The sequence below is a fragment of the Lethenteron reissneri genome, chromosome 22, assembly GCF_015708825.2.
Source record: "Lethenteron reissneri isolate LAM-NWPU_2019-01 chromosome 22, ASM1570882v1, whole genome shotgun sequence".
Lineage (NCBI taxonomy): Eukaryota > Metazoa > Chordata > Hyperoartia > Petromyzontiformes > Petromyzontidae > Lethenteron > Lethenteron reissneri.
The window spans coordinates 4,634,574-4,657,820 of NC_083800.1; the positions used below are offsets into that span (position 1 = coordinate 4,634,574).

Consider the following 23,247-nt stretch of genomic DNA (forward strand, 5'->3'; position numbering starts at 1 on the left):
ACATACATTTTTAAGAATGTTTATGCGCTTGGTATTTTCTGCGGAAGCTCCATTAGACAAGAATGCCACATTTGCCCGGGTGTTTATTTATCGTTGTTTAAGCCTAAATGAAATATGTGCGATAGTTGTGGATAATTAGATGGGAAATGCTGCACAGCATTCTGGCCAAATTACAGCTGATAAAAGGTTCTTTACCCACAAGAGTGATTAATTCATGAGCCGAACCTGAGGCCTGACCACCGTATAAATAACTATTAGCTGCTAATGGACTGCCATGAATACATGCAGAAGCACTCCCTTAGTAAATTACAATTTCATCTGTCGCTTGCCTTTGATGTGAACATTTCACTGGTGGCAAACATTTTTTGCTGAAATTATCCCCAAGCGTAATTTTCTTGCTTTTAAAATTGTGCGTCTTTTTGGCTTTAATTGCAGTGTTTTGATTATTTAAAAAATGTCCGATAAAAAACGGTGCATGGAGAACAGATATCTTATGAACATGAGAGCCAACATCATGTGAAAACGAAATCAAGATGAGAAGGGAAAATGTGGCATCTTTTTCGATGACCGCTTAACAAGGGACGGTTATTGTGAGATGCCTTGAGAAAACTTGCCGAGTATTGCGATACGTTTTTAAAAACATCTGTACGTGCTACTTATTTCCTGCAGATGCCTCTAATCCTCTAATCCTTGTCTAAATGTAAACGCACTATGTGCGATACCTCTACATTACTAGACGCCAATTGCTCAAAATCGCTGTCCAAGTAGCAGCTTAGAAAACGATTCCAGGCCCCACGAGCGTGATACATTCTTGAGCCTGTCTTGAAGCCTGATGTTATAAATAACTTTAGCCCTCTACTATACTGCGGACGAACAACATGTTCAGAAACACAGGCACAAAAGAAAGGTTATTGGAGACTGACATGGGGGAAGTTCTGGATGGTTATGAAATGCAGCCTTGATACAAATTGTAGAATTGAGCACGGTCAAGAGAGGGACGTGAAATCATGGAAGGAGGCACCGCGATTGCTTATTGCGGTTGTATTTGACACATGCCAAGCCAATTTTTTAGGGGCGGAACAACATAACCTCTTCCAAGCAATTCTACGATTCACAACACGGCAGTGAATCATCGCACTGCTTTGTGTGTTTAGTCGGTCGCTCTTCGCCCACACCTCTTATTGGCACGCTTGGCTACGTACAGTGCTGAAAAAGTTACACACGCATACACCTCTAGTGGCTGTAGCGGTGAAATAAACCCATTACAAACAACACTCAATTCAACACCTCGATTTATACGCGCGCGGGTTAACGCGCGTCTCGTGAGTTTTCAGACTCAACAGATTGAAATTTCCGAATCGAAGCGTCGTTTCTGCCCTGTGATTATTGTCTACGCGCTGTATCGCCGTGCCGAGAACCGCGGCGGCTTCACGTTCACGTGTGCGCCCGCACGCCCGTGTAACTGTGACATGCGGTCACTCACGTCGGTCTGCACCATCTGGCAGCGCTGGGCGCGGATGCGCGACACGAACCCGAAGACGTCCACGCGCTGCTCGGCCTGGATCATGTCAAGCATCGCGTCGATGACGATGAACGTTCCCGTCCGGCCGACTCCCGCGCTGCACGCACAAACGCACGAACACACGTGAACGCGCGCACTTAACGTCATGCACATTAACTCACGAGTGAATACAGGCAAAACACACACACGCGTGCGCATGAACACGTGCATGAACACAAACATTGACACACGTGAACACGTGAATGCATTAAAACGTGATCACGCACTCACGTGAACACACAACATCAACGCACATGAACGCCCGCACACGTGAACGTGTGTGAACGCAAACATGCGAGCATACAAATGCTAAAACTAGCACTCGGGCCCACATGCCAGAGGAGGACCCAGGCAGGCGCTGTGTTGTGAAGAGTGTGGGGGGGGGGGGGCAGGGGAAGGGGGGGACAGAATTGGAAAGGGGTTCCCCGTTTAACTCCTCGCACAGCAGCCAACGTGAACCGCACTATTCCACCGATACCACAGATGGCTCTTGGCAGTGCAGAAAATTATTTTGGCCGACGGCGGTGCCGACGTTACCACTCGAAACATTCATGAGCATCGCAGCGTGTGGTGCCCATCGGTTTCTCGGCCAGTGCGGCCGGCCTGCCACAGGTCAACGAGAGGTCGCCGCAGCCAACGCCGTCGATTCAAGTGCTGCCACCGCTTCCTTCTGCGATGTCCTGCAGATGTTGCAAAGTTGATATGTGACCTCCAAGGTCGGCTCTAACCGTCTGGGTTAAGTATCCAACCATCTGGCTTTAGGTTTTCCCCCTTACCTGCTGACCCACTGAATGCCACTCCACTTCCTGGCATGGACACCCCTCCCTCCACTACACTCATGCTGCACCTCTTACAATGAACTGCCGATTGTATTTACACCACTTTCCTGCCTGCCACATGTTATTAAAGACCCTATCCGCCTCCATCCTGCGCATGTGCCCCCACTGAGCACAACCTCTTCTCGATTACATCTGCAATTCTCTCTTGTCAGGTGCTGTTTGTAAACATCCAAGTTGCTTACCCTGTGCCTTGCCTCTGTGACAAATACCTTATTCTATGGAATGCAAGCCCCCCAGAGGCGAACGAACTTAAGCATTGTGAAGTCAATGCGAATTAGCAAATTGAATAACAGAGCTATATAACATACGTGAGTGAGCAATGGTGGTTTTACAAAGCTTTACAAAGCATTAAGGATCATGTGCCTGGAGCGACGACAAGAGTTGTGCAAATGGGCAATTTTGTTTTCTTAAGATGGTATCGATTATTTTTAAGTGCTAAATAAATTATCCTCATCAGCGAGTTCCGCGTGGACATTTTGAACGATATTGAAACTCGTATTCCTGCGATGCAAAGATTTAATTGACGCAGCCTCTGAAAGATTGGATGCCCAAATGCCCTGCCCTGGAGTTCACCCTCTGCCTTTCTTGCAGAGTGGAAATGACTGCAGCCTTTCCCCTCGGGCAAAAGTTCATCTTGTAAAGCACAGGGAACTCTCGTTTTAATTTTCATCCTCCTAATTTACATACGATTTGCATTTTCCGCGTTTTTTTTCTCTCAGTCCACCCCTCCCCTTGGATAAATCGTGCGTTACCTACATTAGGGTCGCCTACAACCTCATTGCCCCGAACGTGCCCCATCTCGTCAAGTATGAAGAGCAATGCAGGACTGAGCCTGGCGAACACGAGGATGGGTGACCACCTTCCAACCCAGCTTAAATAGACGCTCCAAGCGTGGTGGTGTTTCATTCAGACGCTGTCTCCCCGACAGACCTGGTCTTCACCTGAGGACGGCTGCTTGCGTTGTGGCCGAAACGTCGTGAGAATTATTTTATTATGTTTTATTATTTTATTATTTTATTATTTCACTTCTACGTGACTTTACCGAAAGAACCAAGAAGATGAATCCCTGCAGTCACGAAAGCTTTAAATCGAAAAGGTTTCGGATAGATTTGAGACGTTCAAACGGGGGGGGGGGGGGGGGGGGGCGGGAGGGGGGGGGGTCTCACCTGCAGTGTACCACAATGGGTCCCGAGTAAGAGGGGTTGGACGTCTTGACCTTCTTCAGGAACTTGAGCATGCCGATGGGCGTGAAGGGCACCCCGAAGTCCGGCCAGCTGGTGAAGTGGAACTGGGTGACCAGGCGCGCTTGGTGTTTACCCGGCCCCTCCCCGACCTGCGGATAGCGCCGAATTAGCGTAGCGGGGATTTTAGGGGGCTGCAGCCGTGGATTTTGAGGACTTCCAACAACATATAATTATTGTTTAAGTGGTTGAAATGCAACCACTGACATTAAGATAGATCCTACAGTGTGATGTGGCGATTTAATTCTTAGCATCTAAACATTTTTTTTTACCAGGTAAGGCCCACTAAGCGATATAGGTCTGACTGCAAATGATAGCTCAACGAAGTGGCTTATGTGGAAATTTATAGCAGCCAAATACTCGAGACAGCATGTTTATAAATGTGGAGGAGAAAAACCGGAGGACCCGGAGAAAAATCCACGCGACCATGGGGAGAGAGAGACACGCAAACTCCAAATGTCGAGGCGTCAGGGTCGGCATCGAACCCACGACCTGCTGTGTGATTACAGGGCTCCACCTTTTCACCGACACATCTGTTGGCCTCACCAGCTGTACGCAGAACTTGCGGATAGTGTAGTCCACAAGGACGGTGATGTCCTCCACGGAGACCCGCACGGAGCCATACGTCCAACAGCCCTTGTCGGGCCAGTACTGAGAACACTTGGTCTGAGTCGCACGATTCGGGAGCCAGGGCGAGAGGTCAGGAAAGCCAGACATGAGAATGTGTATTTTCTAATGAACACTAAACACATTAATCAAGTTAAAGTAATATATAGTAACTAGGTCAGTGGCTCGCCAACCATTTTTTTGGATACTGTACCCCTTGTTGAACTTTGTTTCAACCAAGTATCTGCCTTGCCTGACCCAACGTGGTTCTGATAAATGAATGAATAATGAACATCAATATTTCAACCAATTGTTCATTTTGTGATTTATCCTAACTAGCTAACAACTTCAAGCGAATGAAAACAAATTCAACGCACGCTCTGCACGCGTGACGTAATTTGTTCTCGCTCGCCGGTTACGCTAGGAAACAACGTTGTTAACGATCAGTGAGTTTATAAAGGTCTTTTATGTCGCTCTAGGTTACCATATGGATTAAAATGTCACCGTAGTTATTTTACATTGGCAGATTCATGCGTGATTATTCACCAATGACCCGTGCACGATATAATTTCACGCATTTATAAATCACCTCACGTATCCCCTGGGACATTGCCAGGTGTACCCCCCCGGTGGTCCACACACCAGAGGTCGAAATCGAGTACCCAATACCCGTATCCTACCCGATACCCGGCTACCCGTACCCGGCCGGGTACGGGTACGGCTACCCGTTTGCGACCCTGGTGCGGCCGGGTACGGGTACGGGTAAGGAATAAAAACCCGTTTGCGACCTCTGCCACACACACCCCCGGTTGAGAACCACTGATCGAGGTGATGTAAAGCAGAAACTTGGATGTGAACCCAGGACGTCAGCGCTGCTGGTTCAATATTCGAGACCCCTTGATCCCCCACCACGCTACCTCTTTCCTCTCTTGCAGGTTGGTGACCATGACGATGGTGGAAGTGTTCTGCTCCCAGATCATCCTCCAGAAATCAATTATCGTCTCCTCCTTCGGACCTGTGAGCAAAAGGGGTAATCGCTGGTGAAGTGAGGCATGGGACGTGGCATTTAAAAGTTCACCGCCGTAACCGACACGGATTAGTGAATCTCTTCCAAGTGCACATGTTTCGTCTATCGATACAATAACAGAGGTCAAACTATGTGCCTCTGTTGGATGCATTCATGTAGTCACAATGCAAAGTTTACGCAACATATGTTCTTAACTTTCACATACAATAACAATTCCACTGTTAAAATACGGTATTGTCGTGTATCATTCCACAGTTGACCTGTATTACCGGGTTTATAAATTTAAACAAAAAATTATTATAATCATAAGTGCCACGTAGGTGCTATTAAATAAAAATCGCAATAGGCAATCAATACAGCAGTACGGGTAAACTTGGACACGTCCTTCCAAAGACATATCCAACTTTCAAACAGGACAAAGCATTTTCACATCATGCATATTCTTGTCAAATAAAAAAAATTGCATGCAGTGAGTTTTAATGGGCAATAAGCTACACGTGAAATTAGCCCGCACGATCCACGCAGCTTCGGGAAGCCTTCATCCAGCAGCGGATAGACAAAAAGGGCTGTGTATGTACAACACATGTGCCGCACATGAAATGGGGGCAACAGCAATATCCAGGAGGAACGCTGGGGGGGGGGGGGGGGGGTTGTGCTGCACTGAAAAGGCTGAAAACCGAGATGCGCGTGCATGGTCGTGCCGCTAGATGGCGCACGCAGCCTAGAGGGCATTGCGACTGTGCCTTGATGAGCAGTTCTGTAGATGAACATTCTTTTGTATCCGTTTCAGCAGAAACGTCTCGAGAGAGAGAGAGCGAGAGAGCAGAAGTCCACCACAGCAATGCATCACAGAATGGCGAGATTAACCCCACGAACCACAAGGCTGGGTCGGAAATGAAGAGAGGAAATCGGCAAGAGTTGGCGGGGCCCATCTCAGACAAGCAGGAAGAAAGGTCGAATTTCGATTTAAAGCTTTTGTGACTGCAGGGATTCATCTTCTTGGTTCTTTCGGTAAAGTCACGTAGAAGTAGTCACGTAGAAGTACGTGACTTTACCAAAAGAACCAAGAAGAAGAAAGGTCGACTCGAGTGGCTAGGGCGAGGACATGTCGTAAGAGAATGAATAACCACATCGGAAAGAAGGCAATGGGACTTGGAAGCACCATGGCAGAGGCCTAGAGGCAGGCCTAGATAAAAAGAGGCGGTTGGGAGTAGTGAACAAAGATGTGAAGGACTGTGGAGCAGACATGTATGTTGAACTTCTTTCACACTGTACGTAGCCAACCGCACTACTCGGAGGTGCGATCGAATGACAAATTGACGTACGGATATTAAAAAACACGCAACATCGCTATTCTCCCATGTGGCACCACACCCGCGTGGGAATGTTTGCAGTGCCCCACCCGCACATGAATGTCGTGATAGGTGGTGCTTAGGTGGGAGTATTACGACAGGGCAGTTCTATCGGTTGGGCAAGCTCACAGTCATCACTTTAAATTCATCATAAGACATTCTCTAATTTTGGAAGCAATCGGCTACAGTTTTCTAAACTTTGGCTAATTTATGGGATAACTCAATGGGTTTTCCACGTGCTGTACATAAAACTGAAATAAGTATAACCCGTAAAAACAAAGTTTTTCACTCTAAATCCTTTATATGCGTGGCGGCTAGAGTCCTCTCGTCCTCTGGCTTGAGATGGCTGCCACCTATGGGTCAGATGATTGTCTGCAGTATTAAACAATTGGTAGTTAAATATTTAATTTGTTTTCCCTAAACAGTGTAAAATTTTGGAAACATTTTTTCACGAACATTAATTGTCTCACACAACGAGTCTGTGTGCAAAATGTCAGCTCGATTGGATCACGGGAAGTGGGTTAAAAAACGACCGAAAGATTTGCACGGTCGTAAGCAAGCAAGCAAGCACGCAAGCAAGCAAGCAAGCGAACTTAATATAAAGGATTTAAAAAAGCCACAATATCCTTGTACTAACGATTACGCACGTAAATGTAAGTGTTAAAAAAAGACTCTGCCCAATCTACACGTAATGTTTTTACCACCATTTTTTGTAAATACATTTATTCTATTATTGTGACAGTCGTATTATTGAAGCCCACTCAACCCTGGGTGTGTCTCTCCTAAAACTGCATACAATGCTACTATATTTAATCCAGTACTGAAAATGTCACACGTTTTAATCAGATGCCCCATGACTCAATGTTACCTTGGGCTGCTATGAACTTGTTTTTTTCTCTGTATCCCTGTAAGACAAAATAAAATGGAAATGTGTAAAAGTTCAACAATGCAGTGACTGGCATCTATACAGCGGCGACATTCACATTTTTGGGTAAGAGTAAACGGAGCACAAACAAAACTATGTTCTGTCTCCACATGTAACACATTCCTGCGGAGGGAGCTGGTAGGAACGTTGGGTTGCTCGGTCAATGGCCAGGGTCAACGGCGGCGTGGTGTATTCCGCAAATATGCCCGACTGTGAGGGCGGGCACAAGCCGGCGTGAGTAGGTTAAGCGTTGAGTTTTATAAGGGCACCATGGGTGACGAGCCCCTCCCCACCCAGCCCCACCCCTTCCAACCCCCACCCAGCCCCAACCTCCCCACCCAGCCCCTCCCCACCCAGCCCCTCCCCACCCAGCCCCACCCTCCTCACCCAGCCCATCCCCACCCTCCCCTCCCCACCCAGCCTCTCCCTGCACGACGGACGGACACAATAATCCCCTGTGGGCTGGTGGAACCAGAGGTTCCTACCAGTATAAAGCATTTGTTTACATCCATCCACCTATTGGCTTTCCAGGCACAATATTATCAAGCAGCAAGCACACTCTGAATCGGCTTAATCCCGCTGGTACAACATCTTATTGGCAAGAGCACCCAATTGACATTCTGGCGTCTCATTCAACGCACAAATCGGTACGAGTTTGCGTTACTCTTTCTTGGTATCTGAAGCGTGATGTGGGCATCGTGCTTGCATTGCGCAAAGTCTCCCGACGTACGTTTATGTAGCTTGCGTTTATGTAGTCGGATCCGGGTACCGATTCCATTGGGCTCAGGTGCACCCTGGACTGGTCATCTGCAGGAAAAAACACAGATGGGGGGTGGGGGGGGAGGAACAGTGTCACATTAACTCCAGTACTGCAACAAAAATTGCCCAGTGACATTCAGTGTATGACTAAAGAGTACGGAAAATGTGATTTCATTAGCTGAGAGTTTAATGGACCCAAGGCCCTCTGGTTAAATTAAGGCTCAGCGATTAATTAATCATCAAAGCACCATATGCTTCCAGAGTGAACGTTCAATGCAAGTGGCAACATTTGCGAGAAGAGATCGTTGCGTGGGTCAGTTTCCTCTTTGTCACTCTTCTTTTGTTATTGTTCCCAAGAACCTCGCTTAGCAATTCTTGCACTCGTGTTGAGGACTCGATTCACCGGGCTGACTGTTTAGTCTCACCCGAGCGGTGTTCAACCACTACACTGCAGGTCACAACACACTCGCCCACCCACTCAGTGACTCGCCCACTCACTCAATGATTCACCACACTGCAGGTCAGTGCACTCAGCCACTGACTCACTATACTGCAGGTGACAACACTTCTTTCAGTTAATTCCCTCATTATGCTCCACTTTGGAATTCCCTCCTCCCATCATTGACTCTCTTCCAAAGTTCCTGTAAATCTCGCTCAAGTCCATCAGCGTTTCAACCGTCATCCATTTCAGCTTCAATGGTGCAGCTTGTTGCTGGCCTTCGGGTCAGCAATGCCGATTAGAAAAGAAAATTAAATAAAACATCGTAGCCGAACTCTCTAAGTATAAAATTAACTCGCGGCTAAATTTCTGCCTTGCCATGGCAAAGGGGCTGGAGTGCCTTGTAAACGAGAGTGGCTCTATTGCATAGGGCAGGGGTCGGTAACCGGCAGCTCGTTATACACACTGCTTCGTGACACGTGATGGATGTATAGGCATTGCGGCACTTGAAATACTGAGTTTTGTACCAAATTCGACAAAAATGCCTCCCATTCTTATTTGGATTGTCCAACCCTGCGCTCGGGGCAGCGAAAGGCAAGACGAAATGCGTTCGCTTCACCTACCCACGCTGATGAGAGTGGTAAAGTGTGGTCAAACCCACCCACCCCCACCCCACACCATCCTCAATGACCAACAACATCAAAACCATAGCCGCCAGCGGCCCGGCGAAAATGCCGTCAGTTGGCAGGGCGATGGTGCAGGGGTGCAAAGACTCACCGGGTACCAACAGGATGGATTCTGAGTTTGACCATTGGTATTATTTAACAAACAAAAAACCTCACATTTGTCTATAACACTGCATAAAAAGAGAAAAAAAGCAAACAATAGGTGACGTTTTGTGAAATTGCCCTTCTTCACGGCGTAAGAGAGAGGCCAGAGAGGTAGAGTTTAGGATTATATCGCAGGATAGTGGGAGGTGGCGGTGGCAGCTTGCAGAGGGCCTTCATTCAGCCGCGTATTGGACCACGGCTGACGATCACGAGGACGATATTAAAATTTCCCCCAAGAAAAGCAAAATTTCAAATTTACCTTCCTCCTGACAGCGACCTCGAACATCAATGGACCCTCGCGCGGCTCAACAAACAACAGCAACACGTGCTGATCTTAAACAAATTTGAAAGGGCACACGAAGAACGACGCTCAAAGTGGTGAGTGGGAACAAGAATGCTCGCGAGAGCAAAACCCTTGCGCGGAATGACCGCCGAGGGCAGCAAGGGTGCAATATTTATCAAAACCACCTTTGAAACGGCGCGCAGTTTATTTATCGCAGCGAGCGCCATTGTGCGCCGTTTGATAGAACTTTAATGTTGATGAGACGGACGCAGAGCGGGGCACGCGCGTGGCGGGATGAGGAACGCACACGGCAGGATGTTGATGTAGCGGTTCTTGTCCTTGTTTTCCTCCTGGCTTGCGGCATCGCACATGAGCTGGGGATGCTCGCTGGGCAGCCCCTGAAAAAGAGAAAAGTGAAATGTAAATCGTCACCAAACCAAGGAGCTCAGAGGTCACGACTGGACAACGAATAGAAAGGAGGGAATGAAAGAAAATGGGATGAGATGTCTTTTCTCAAGCAGTGGGGAAAATATTTAATTCTTCACCGAGGAAACCATAACCCCCTGTCTCAAGATGTGTTTTCAGGAGGGTTCTGCATTGGGGTGGATTGGCCAGTCCACAAATCTACAACGTATTATCCATCAACCCTGTACACGTACATTTGCAATTTACTTTGGTGACAACCATGCCACTGTGACAGAGTACAACGTGAAATGAAGCTTTGCACATTATGGGACATTTATTGACCGTTTAGACAAAGTTGTCCACGAACTTTGATGAAAACCTCTACCACTGTGACAAAGTATAAACACACATGACACATGATTTAAATTAAAGTTTCTACACAGAGGTGGCCGCTGGGTCAATATATTGGTGGGGGGGGGGGGGTATGGAAGCCCATAGGACAGGGAAAAGGGGAGTTCTGAAGTTCATCTTTTTTGGAGAGACACACATGGGCAAAAGGCATTATTCTGTTGATAATGAGGAAGAAAGTATTAAGGTTTTTTAATAATCATTTACATTTGTAAGGTGCATTTCATCCGTAGAACCTCAATGCGCCATGTATGGAAAGCAGGAAATAAACAGAACCTGGGTAAACGTCCATAACTAGGGGTCAAATACGCGAGTTTCAAAAACAGACTTAAACATAGCTAACGATTCCGATCGTCTTATTAGCAAGGACAATAAGTTCCAAAGCACAGGAGCTACACCGGCAAAAGCTCAATATTATGAGGCAGCGTTAATGGTAAACTTGGCGAATTTATATTTACGTGTATACAATGTATGTGGTGTTTGTATATGATGATTGTTGTGTTAGTTATCACGCAGCACCTCCTGGTAATGGGTGAAGATGTCACAGTGGTTGGCGCACTGCGGTGTGAACCCGGTGGACAAGGAGTTAAATTCTTGGCCACGGCTAAAATCAGTTTTGAGCGATACATATTAACTGGTTCTGGTCCTCTCCCCTTCGCCAAACTGCACTGACCCCCCCGCATGGCGAAGTCTAGTCGAATAACTCCAATGACCGGCACTGCGTGGGGTACCCTTGATCCGGCAGTCTCTGCATGTACGTTAAACTTTTTTCGCAGCGGAACGTAGCCAACCGTGCTAACCGGAGGTGCGGGAACAAATCAGACGTGGGATTGACAAAGGGGTATGAATCACGCAACGACAACTACATCTGTGTGGCACGAGCAAAAGGGAAGATAGCTCTGTCTTCTCGACAGACCTGTTCTCCACCTGAGGACGGCTGCTTGCGTTGTGGCCGAAACGTCGTGAGAATTATTTTATTATGTTTTATTTTTATTATTTTATTATTTCCCTTCTACGCGACTTTACCGAAAGAACCAAGAAGATAGCTCTCTAGAGCTCCATGAATGAGTCCAAGCAGTTTCCACTTCACTCCACCTGGTGTGAAAACCTGAGCAGTTCGACATCCGAGTCCATTTCGACGTCGGCTGGAAGATGTTTTTAAATTTCAGTTTTCAAACTTTCATTCCATATTTTGAGAAATTACATTCTCGTTCAATCAGGTGGGTTTTTTTTTCACGTTTTGACCAATTTAATTTCAATACCGGGCCACTGCTAACATCAGTTGCAAGTGAAATATGAACCAGTCCTGGGCCCCCTTTACCAATCCACACTGACCAGCGGGGGTTGATCCATGGTCAGACAACTCCTACATCTGACACTGTGTGGACACGTCCTCATCCAGCAGTGAATTAGCAAAAAGGCTCTAAATTGCCTAAGCTGGTACTGTATTTCACTTGACATTGACAAATTGTCCTTCGCAGACATGAGCGTGTTGTGCGAGCGTCTGGCACTGGAGTGTTGTGTGAGTCTCTGGCAGGAGAGTGAGGTGCAGGACTCTGGTAAGACAGTGCTGCACGAATCTGTGTTAGTGGAGTACGCTGCATGGCTGGCATTCCATTGCGGTGTGCGACTCACGTTGAACTCGTCGCGGAAGAGCTTGCACTCGTCGGCCGAGCGCCGGATAAGGTCCTCCTCGAGCCGGCCGACGGGCACGGGAGGGAACTGCCGTCCCGTGCTGGGCACGCGTGCCAGCAGAGGCGTGCTCGTGAACTCTGTTGGGGAGGAGGGGGGTGGCGGAGAATCGTTTGCCCGTGTCATTTATTTGAATTCGAGTGGAAATGGGCCGGCCCGCATCGTGAGAAACAACCCATGAGCGATGGCGGACAAGATACGTGGTGTGGGTGGCCGAGAGAAGACGAAAGAAAACAGCGGAGTGATGATGGCGGACGGGATGGAGAGATGGAATCAACGAGTCTAGAGGCAACGACTGGACAAGAACGAAGGAAAGGGGGGAATGAAAGAAAATTGGCAGAGACCTTTGACCAGCAATTGGAAAATTGCAGGCTGCCGACAACATTTAATTATTCATCAAGGGAAAACATCGCTGAGTCTCAAGATGTGTTTTCAGGATGAGACTGCATTGTGGTGATTGGCCAATCCACAAAAAAACAACGTATGATCCATCAACCCTGAATTATGAACGTTGTGCCCCTATGCCCACGGAGCAGATGCTTGCGAAGGCGTACAATGACCTCAACACAATGCAATTGCATTGCAGCTCTTGCGATGTGTTTTGGGGTTCGAACGACATGTTGTTCGACATCATGCCCCGAGGTTCCGGGCCACGTGCTGGGAGCTTGTCCAGGAACTCAATTCAGTCGCAGCACCTTGAGTGAGATCTCAAGATGTCGTGCCAAGCAGCACGCGGTAAAACCCGAAAACAAATCGGAAACCTGTACAGCACAACCACGAACACCTACCCACAATACAATTACAGTGCGTGGTCACAAATAACGCGGACGACTATACCTTGTTCCCGCATGTAATGTATTTTTGGGAAATCCCTGAAAGCTGATTTTTTTTTAAAGAACAAGAATATCACACTCCCAAAATCTTAAAAACCGAACAGTATGCCCAAGCGATGCTCATGCCAAGCAGTTCCAGTGTAGTGATAGATTTTTACCCTGTCAACTGGTACAAAAACTGACACCTTTATACAAGGCATCATGTTTGTAATAACCACAACACAAGCAGTCAAAATGCAAACAAAAATAAACAACTCTGATAATGATATGCACTGTCCTTGAAGTTGATTGGTCCACACCCGAGACAGCTTTCTTAGAGCCTAGTCTCCATTGGTGTTGGAACAGATGACTCCAAAAGGCGTACAACTAAAAAACAGCACACTATCAGAGTATTGAGAGCTCGGGGTAAGAATTTACACTATGAGACCTCCTTTACCAGTGGCAAAATATAGTGATAGGTTTTTACCCTTTCAACTGGTACAAAAACTGACACCTTTATACAAGGTATCATGTTTGCAATAACCACAACACAAGCAGTCAAAATGCAAACAAAAATAAACTCTGATAATGATATGCACTGTCCTTGAAGTTGATTGGTCCACACCCGAGACAGCTTTTCTTAGAGCCTAGTCTCACATGGTGTTGGACCAGATGACATCAGTGTAGTACTGTACTATACAAAAACTATTGTAACGTTGGATTGTGCCTTTCAGAATTCGTTAGCGATTTTCAGCGATTTCAGCCCGACATCCAATCCCCACCGTCCCATGTCTCAAATCGAGGCGTCCATTTTGGTCACACGTGTCTCGTCTCATCTTCTTGGTTCTTTCGGTAACGTCACGTAGAAGGGAAGTAATAAAATAATAAAAATAAAACATAATAAAATAATTCTCACGGCGTTTCGGCCACAATGCAAGCAGCCGTCTTCAGGTGACTTTACCGAAAGAACCAAGAAGATGAATCCCTGCAGTCACGAAAGCTTTAAATCGGAAGTGTCTCGTCTCCTCTGTCAGAAAAGGACCCCGCCAACCAATGGCGCAGGACCGGGAAAAGCAGCATTGTCCCAAACAAGAACGTTACTAAAGACCCCGACGAAGGAACAGCATGGTTTCTTTCTGCCCTGACGACAGTTGGGAGCGGGCTCTCAAACCATGTCCCAACAACAACAAGGAAGTTGAGAATTGTTTTTTTACCCTTCTATCTGGCAACAAAACTGACACCTTTTTTTTGTTTGCATTATGACTGCAGGTATTGCGGTCTATGCAAACATGACTCCTTGTAAAAAGGTGTCAGTTTTGTTGCCAGATAGAAGGGTAAAAAAACAATTATATTTTTACTGGCAAATGAGGTTCCAATGGTGTAAATGCTTACCCCGAGCTCTCATACTCTGATGGTGCATTGCCTTTGAGTTGTGCGCCTTTTGGCGTCATCTGGTCTAACCCATGTGAGACTAGGCTCTAAGGAAAGCTGTCTCGGGTGTGGACCAATCAACTTCAAGGACAGTGCACATTATCAGAGTTATGTTTTTTTTACATTATGACTGCAGGTATTGTGGTCTATGCAAACATGACTCCTTGTAAACAGGTGTCAGTTTTGTTGCTAGATAGAAGGGTAAAAAACCAATTATCATATTTTCACTGCCAAATGAGGTTCCAATGGTGGAACAAGGAAGTTGTGGACAGTTCCTCAATACAAGCGGTAAGGCTCACACCATCAGGCATATCACGGATGACTGCCCAATACAACCACGTGTAACTTGGTGGAACAAGCAGACTCGGCTATCGCCCCGGATGCGGGAGAATGACTTACAAAATGAAACATACACATCTAGCCTGTTGCTTGTCTTTTTTTTAACACGCCGTTCGAAAGAAGTGGTGGATTCAGTGGTGTTATTTTTTTCCCTTTCTGCTAATTCGTTTAAATCACAGTATCGTTATATAAAATAAATATAAAATACGCTTCAAGCTGTAAATGGACATTATGGAATGGAAATTAATTGAGGTTTTGTACAGTCGCTATGTCCGTTGTGCAGTTATTTCGAGGAAACACTGAATTATTCTGAGGGCACATGAAATGATCTGGTAATGTTGAGGGCACACTCTGCTCGGAATTGCCCTCGCATTTCCAGAAAGAGATGGACTCGTCATAATTGTTTTTGGGACACAGCATTTGAGGGTAGGTTTCCTGACAAGATGCACCAAACGTCTGGGTGAACTGAACCTCCAGCATGCTTCGCTCTGAGCTCTACACTGCCTGTGTTGACAGAGTTGGAACGCTTCATCAATTTGTTTTTATTGATCAGTCGAAGAAGAATATTTGTAATGGACTACTTTTTTGTGGCCAATTATTTAAGGCCCTTTTAAAAAAATGGTGCCTCACCCCTTCCACATCCTGCCTCCCACTGGTTGTTTACAAGTTGTATTATGATTGTTCCATTATAATACACGTCTATCGAGTATCCAATCAAAACTCCCGGTGTCAGAGGACAGCCCTTAAAAGGAGATATCACGCAACAACTTCTGATATACCTTCAAGTGACGGATTTTATCCTCAACAGAGGACTCAATGCCCTGTTGCACAGAATGTTTTTTGTAAGCTGGCAGACAAAGCAATGTTTTAATTTCTCAAGAGATAGCAAAAATATTCAAATCGAGTATAAAATTAATCATCCTTTTTTGAGCGAACATTATAGATTGGGGCTAAGACCATCCACTCACGATGGACTTGAGAAGCTGGTTCAGTCATGGATGATTAAACCTGTTTCTGAACCAGGATGAGAGCTCATGTTCATTCACTAACTGCGGAGACTCGCCCGGTCACCCCTAACCTTTTACTTTTTCGCTACAAATCATTGTTTTGTCACATGGCATTAATAGCAACGACCTTACGGCTATCGTTGATGAACCCGATATGCCTTTGTTTTCTCGAGAGAAAGATTAAAAACTGGTTGGGTAAGTAGCGATACGGAAGGAACACGTTCACAGCCTGTGCCTTAAGCTATGAAAACATTCTTGTGCCACACCTTTCCCAACAACTTATTAATGACGAAAATAAGAACCCCTCAGATGTATTTTTAATTCAATAAATATCCTGTGTGCACCAACAGCCCAAACCTGTAATTATAACCACAAGCTAGCATTCATTTTTATATTTACCAGGCTAACTATACACATGGGGATAGGATACCTCCGATTAGCACGGTTGGCTACGTACAGTGCAAAAGAAGTTCAACATACATGTGTACACACACTGCATCAAGGCAACTTGTACGTAAATACAAAGTACAAAGAGTAGAAAAGTGTGCAGTGAAGCAGATGTACGCTTCGAATGATACTGACAATACTGAAAGCGGACCATATGGAACAGAGATCGAACGCAACTTCAGAGACAACTTGGAGAGCTCATGCTTGTCCCCACAACACATTTTGTCTCGACGGTCGAGACTAAGAACGGAGTAGCAGCCAAAGGAGTTGGAGGGAGGTAGGGGGGATGGAGACAAGCGTGAGTTGACGGTGAACGTGGAGACGGTGCTAAGAGAGGTTCTCGCCCATGTGACATCTCGGGCATGTAACGTGAGCGGATAGCCGTGGGAGGCCTATCAGGAAGGGGGAGAGCCAGAGGTCGCAACCGGGTACCCGATACCCGGCTACCCGTACCCGACCCGTTTGCGACCCTGGTGCGGCCGGGTACGGGTACGGGTAGACCGTGAGTCACTGGTGAGTAACTGTTTGTCACTCATTTCCCACCGTCTTGTCTTTTCTCACGATTCAAGTTCCTAGAATCAACCCACCCGCGCCTGCAACATGGCTTCATCCCAGAGGTCGCAACCGGGTACCCGATACCCGTACCCTACCCGTACCCTACGGCCGGGTACGGGTAGGGTACGGGTACCCGTTTGCAACCCTGGTGCGGCCGGGTACGGGTAAGCAATCAAAACCCGTTTGCGACCTCTGGGGAGAGCTTATGCACTTTCACATCACCTAGGCTGAATCGTTTCCGTGGAGCTGCTTTGTGCGTTTAGTTCGTAGGTCCTTCCCCCGCACCTCCGATTAGCGACGGTTGGCTACGTGCGGTGCGAAAGAAGTTCGACGTACATACAGACAATGGCCCACGGTGATGATTTCAGGTAAAGCGTGTGGGGAGAAGAGGGGGAGGTTGGGGTGGTGGTTATTGTAGCAGAAGCTCACCCGATTCCTCTGCCACTCGTCCATTCTGCAGAGCACCGACCTCCAAGCTCAGCGACGCCTGTTTACGCTTCCGAAATCTGCACGCAAAACCATTCGCAACAAAACGACACAGATTACGACCTCCCTGCCACCCCCCCACTTCCTCGTGTATCCCTGAACAGACTGCTGGGAACAAGTGCTGTTAGCGAGCAGCACCTATGCAGGCGACCCCCATTGGCGATGGGTTTGTTTACGTGCCGCACCGGGTACTCGTTTGAGGCTGAGCCGACCTAGGGGAGGCCCGGGACCGTTGTTGAGTGGCCGCGATCGGGAATCGAACTCGGGTGGCCGCGGTTAGGAGCGCTTAAACGCGAGACACACGGGGAACACACACACACGCGCAGACGACACACACATAGATGACACACACACACAGATGACACACACACAGACGACACACACACAGACGACACACACACATAGATGACACACACACAGACGACACACACACAGACGACACACACACATAGATGACACACACACAGACGACACACACACACAGATGACACACACATAGATGACACACACACACAGATGACACACACACAGACGACACACACACAGATGACACACACACAGACGACACACACACAGACGACACACAAACAGACGACACACACACAGATGACACACACACACAGATGACACACACAGATGACACACACACACAGACGAAACACACACACAGACGAAACACACACACAGACGACACACACACAGATGACACACACACGCAGACGACACACACACACACAGATAACACACACATAGATGACACACACACACAGATGACACACACATATGGCACACACACAGATGACACACACATAGATGACACACACACACACACAAACGACACACACACATAGATGACACACACACACAGACGACACACACACACAGACGACACACACACACATAGATGACACACACACACAGACGACACACACACACATAGATGACACACACACATAGATGACACACACACACAGATGACACACACACAGACGACACACACACAGACGACAACACACACACAGATCACACACAGACGACACACACACAGACGACACACACAGAGACGACAACACACACACAGACAACACACACACAGATGACACACACACACACACAGAGATGACACACACAACACACACACAGACAACACACACACAGAGACGACACACACACAGACGACACACACACAGACGACACACACAGAGACGACAACACACACACAGACAACACACACACAGACAACACACACACAGACAAAACACATACACAGATGACACACACACACACAGACGACAACACACACACACAGAGACGACACACACACAGACGACAACACACACACAGACAACACACACACACAGACAACACACACAGAGACGACAACACACACACACAGACAACACACACACAGACAACACACACACAGACAACACACACACACACAGATGACACACACACAGATTACACACACAGACGACAACACACACACAGAGACGACACACACACAGACGACAACACACACAGACAACACACACACAGACAACACACAGACAACACACACACAGATGACACACACACAGATGACACACACACAGATGACACACACACAGACGACACACAGACGACACACACACAGACGACAACACACACAGACGACAACACACACAGACAACACACACATACAGACGACACACACACACAGACGACACACACACACAGATGACACACACACAGACAACACACACACAGATGACACACACACAGACAACACACACAGACAACATACACACAGATGACAACACACATACAGACGACACACACACACAGACGACAACACACACACAGATGACACACACACAGACAACACACACAGAGACGACAACACACACACAGACAACACACAGAGACAACACACAGATGACACACACACACAGACGACAACACACACACACACAGAGACGACACACACAGACAACACACACAGACAACACACACACACACAGAGACGACACACACAGACAACACACACACACAGAGACGACACACACAGACGACAACACACATACAGACGACACACACACAGATGACACACACAGAGACGACAACACACACACAGAGACGACACACACACAGACAACACACACACAGACAACACACACACAGAGACGACAACACACACAGAGAGACGACACACACACAGACAACACACACACAGACAACACACACAGATGACACACACAGACGACAACACACACACAGAGACGACACACACACAGACAACACACACACAGACGACAACACACACACAGACAACACACACAGACAACACACACAGAGAACACACACAGACAACACACACAGACAACACACACACACAGATGACACACACAGATGACACACACAGACGACAACACACACACAGAGACGACACACACAGACAACACACACACAGACAACACACACACAGACAACACACACACACACAGACAACACACACACACAGATGACACACACACAGATTACACACACAGACGACAACACACACACAGAGACGACACACACACAGACGACAACACACACAGACAACACACACACAGACAACACACAGACAACACACACACAGATGACACACACACAGATGACACACACACAGACGACACACAGACGAACACACACAGACGACAACACACACACAGGACAACACACACACACACACAGATGACACACACACACAGATGACAACACACATACAGACGACACACACACACAGACAACACACACACAGATGACACACACACAGACAACACACACACAGACAACACACAGAGACAACACACACACAGATGACTCACACAGAGATGACACACACACACAGACGACAACACACACACACAGAGACGACACACACACAGATGACACACACACAGACAACACCACACAGACAACACACAGAGACAACACACACACACAGATGACACACACACAGATGACACACACACACAGACGACAACACACACACAGAGACAACACACACACAGATGACACACACACAGACAACACACACACAGACAACACACAGAGACAACACACACACAGATGACACACACACACAGACGACAACACACACACACAGAGACAACACACACACAGATGACACACACACAGACAACACACACACAGACAACACACAGAGACAACACACACACAGATGACACACACACAGATGACACACACACACAGACGACAACACACACACACAGAGACGACACACACAGACAACACACACACACAGAGACGACACACACAGACGACAACACACATACAGACGACACACACACACACACACAGATGACACACACACAGATGACAACACACATACAGATGACACACACACACAGAGACGACAACACACATACAGATGACACACACACACAGACGACACACACACACACAGACGACACACACACACATAGATGACGACACACACACAGACGACACACACACAGATGACACACACACAGATGACACACACACACAGATGACACACACACAGACGACACACACACACACACAGACGACACACACACACAGATGACACACACATACAGATGACACACACATACAGATGACACACACACATACAGATGACACACACACACACAGACGACACACACACAGATGACACACACACAGACGACACACACACAGATGACACACACACAGACGACACACACAGACGACACACACACACAGATGACACACACACACAGATGACACACACACAGAGACGACACACACACACAGACGACACACACACAGATGACAACACACACACAGATGACACACACACACAGACGACACACACACAGACGACACACAGATGACACACACACAGATGACACACACACAGATGACAACACACACACACAGACGACACACAGATGACACACACACAGATGACACACACACAGATGACAACACACACACACAGACTACATACACACACAGACGACACACACACAGACAACACACACAGAGACGACAACATCCGTGCACAGAAACAACGGAGTTTGAAGACGGCTCCGACGCAAACGAGACACCGTTTCACTTCACCTGTTGCCACAGCATCCCGAGAACATTTCTGAGCGATGAAGAGCAGGAGGAGGTGGAGGTGGTGGAGGAGGTGGTGGTGGGATGAACAAAAATAAATAAACCCCTCGACAAAAGCGGTGCCGAAACACAAAAGTGTCCGATGCTTGGCGGACAATAAATTATCCTCGTCCGGAGCCAGACGGCAGAACGTTGTCCGTGTCCATCGATCTGTGTGAGCGCTTCCCACCCACACACCTCCTTGCGCCCTTCCCAGCAGCAGCAGCAGCAGCGAGTGAGCCGCCTGTCCCCGCTGTCTCTTCCGAGCCAAATCCTTCTCGTCCGCGTTCGGATTTAGCGGACGAACAACGTCAACAACAAAAATCCCCTCTCGCCACGAGGTTCCGAGTCAGTGCAGCAAGTCGGCAGTGGTCGATTGCGCAGTCGTCGTCGTGCGCGGAGTCCGTGGGAGTCGCCGCTGCCAGCAGCCAGGCGCGCGTTGAGCCGAACGCGACATCAGTGGAAGGGGGTGGGTGGATGGATGGTGGTGGAGGGGGTGGGTGGATAGGTGGTGGTGGTGGAGGGGGTGGATTGGTGAGTGGTAGTGGAGGGGGTGGGTGGGTAGGGGGTGGGTATGTGGTGGTAGTGGAGGGGGTGGGTGGATGGGTGGTGGTGGTGTAGGGGGTGGCTGGTGGAGGGGGTGGGTGGTGGAGGGGGGTGGGTGGTAGTGTAGGGGGTGGGTGGTGGTGGAGGGTGGTGGGTAGGTGGTGGATGGTTGTGGGTGGGGGTAGTGGAGGGGTGGGTGGATGGGTGGTGGTAGTGGAGGGGGTGGGTGGATGTGAGGGTGGTGGAGGATGGTGGTGGAGGATGGTGGTGGATGGGTGGAGGATGGTGGTGGGTAGGCGGTGGAGGGTGGTGGGTAGGTGATGGGTGGTTGTGGGTGGGTGGTAGTGGAGGGGGTTGGTGGATGGGTGGGTGGGTGGAGGATGGTGGTGGGTGGTTGTGGTTGGGTGGTTGTGGGTGGGTGGTTGTGGTTGGTTGGTGGTGCTGTGCAGGCGTTTTTTGTTTGTTAACTTCCTGTCGGCGTTCGCGGTGTGTCCGTCTTAAAGGGTCACGGAGGGAAACGCGCGTAAACCGACCGATTGGGGAGGGTTTCGCAAGCACTTTCTGGTGACCCCCCGAAAGTGGGCGATGCCAGCGTGCGTGTGGACAAAGATTGCACCCCACCACCCCCGTACAGCCTGAACAGACTGTTGGGGAAAGTGCTGCCAGCGAGCACCTCTGACGGCCAGCACGGCGCACGAGGGGGTGGGATGGCCAGCACCACGCCCGGCCGCCTTTGTCTCTCCAGTGGCGATGTTTTACACACCCAGGGTACTGGTTTGAGGTTGAGTCGACCTAGTGGTGTTGTGGGGAGCGGTGGTGTTGCCATTAGCGCCGCTGCCCTATGAACGACCCAGCGCACCCGAGTTAGATTCACGGCCAACGCCGGTGACGATGATCTGAATCTGTCCTGGGCCTCACCCCCCTCCCTAGGTCAATTCGGCCTCAAATGAGTAACCCGGTGAGGTGCGTAAAAACATCGCCACTGGGGAGACAAAGGCGGTCGGGCGTGGTGCTGGCCACCCACCCCGTCGTCTGCCGTGTCGGCCTTCATAGGTGCTCGCTAACAGCACTTGCTCTTACAGTCTGTTAAAGTCTATACGTTGGAGCT

General features: G+C 48.2%; 2 protein-coding genes across 3 annotated transcripts in view; one reads left to right on the plus strand and one right to left on the minus strand.

Moving 5' to 3' along the window:
• LOC133345555 (conopressin/neurophysin-like) overlaps nt 1-23,247 on the plus strand; it is a 559,395-nt gene that overhangs the window by 57,612 nt on the left and 478,536 nt on the right. The gene's annotated exons all lie outside the window — the stretch shown is intronic.
• LOC133345544 (receptor-type tyrosine-protein phosphatase alpha-like) overlaps nt 1-23,247 on the minus strand; it is a 104,784-nt gene that overhangs the window by 19,110 nt on the left and 62,427 nt on the right. The window contains exons 1-10 of one of the 2 annotated variants that reach the window (XM_061556420.1): nt 21,558-22,056; nt 17,388-17,464; nt 12,311-12,447; nt 10,170-10,260; nt 8,282-8,358; nt 7,495-7,531; nt 5,165-5,262; nt 4,188-4,307; nt 3,567-3,733; nt 1,484-1,619 (exon numbers count right to left, since the gene is read on the minus strand). In XM_061556420.1, the coding sequence (XP_061412404.1) occupies nt 1,484-1,619; nt 3,567-3,733; nt 4,188-4,307; nt 5,165-5,262; nt 7,495-7,531; nt 8,282-8,358; nt 10,170-10,260; nt 12,311-12,447; nt 17,388-17,464; nt 21,558-21,583 (966 nt within the window). In that variant the 5' untranslated portion in view covers nt 21,584-22,056. Of the gene's footprint in view, nt 1-1,483; nt 1,620-3,566; nt 3,734-4,187; nt 4,308-5,164; nt 5,263-7,494; nt 7,532-8,281; nt 8,359-10,169; nt 10,261-12,310; nt 12,448-17,387; nt 17,465-21,557; nt 22,057-23,247 lie in introns of those variants that run through there. The other variant, XM_061556419.1, reaches the window with a different exon arrangement.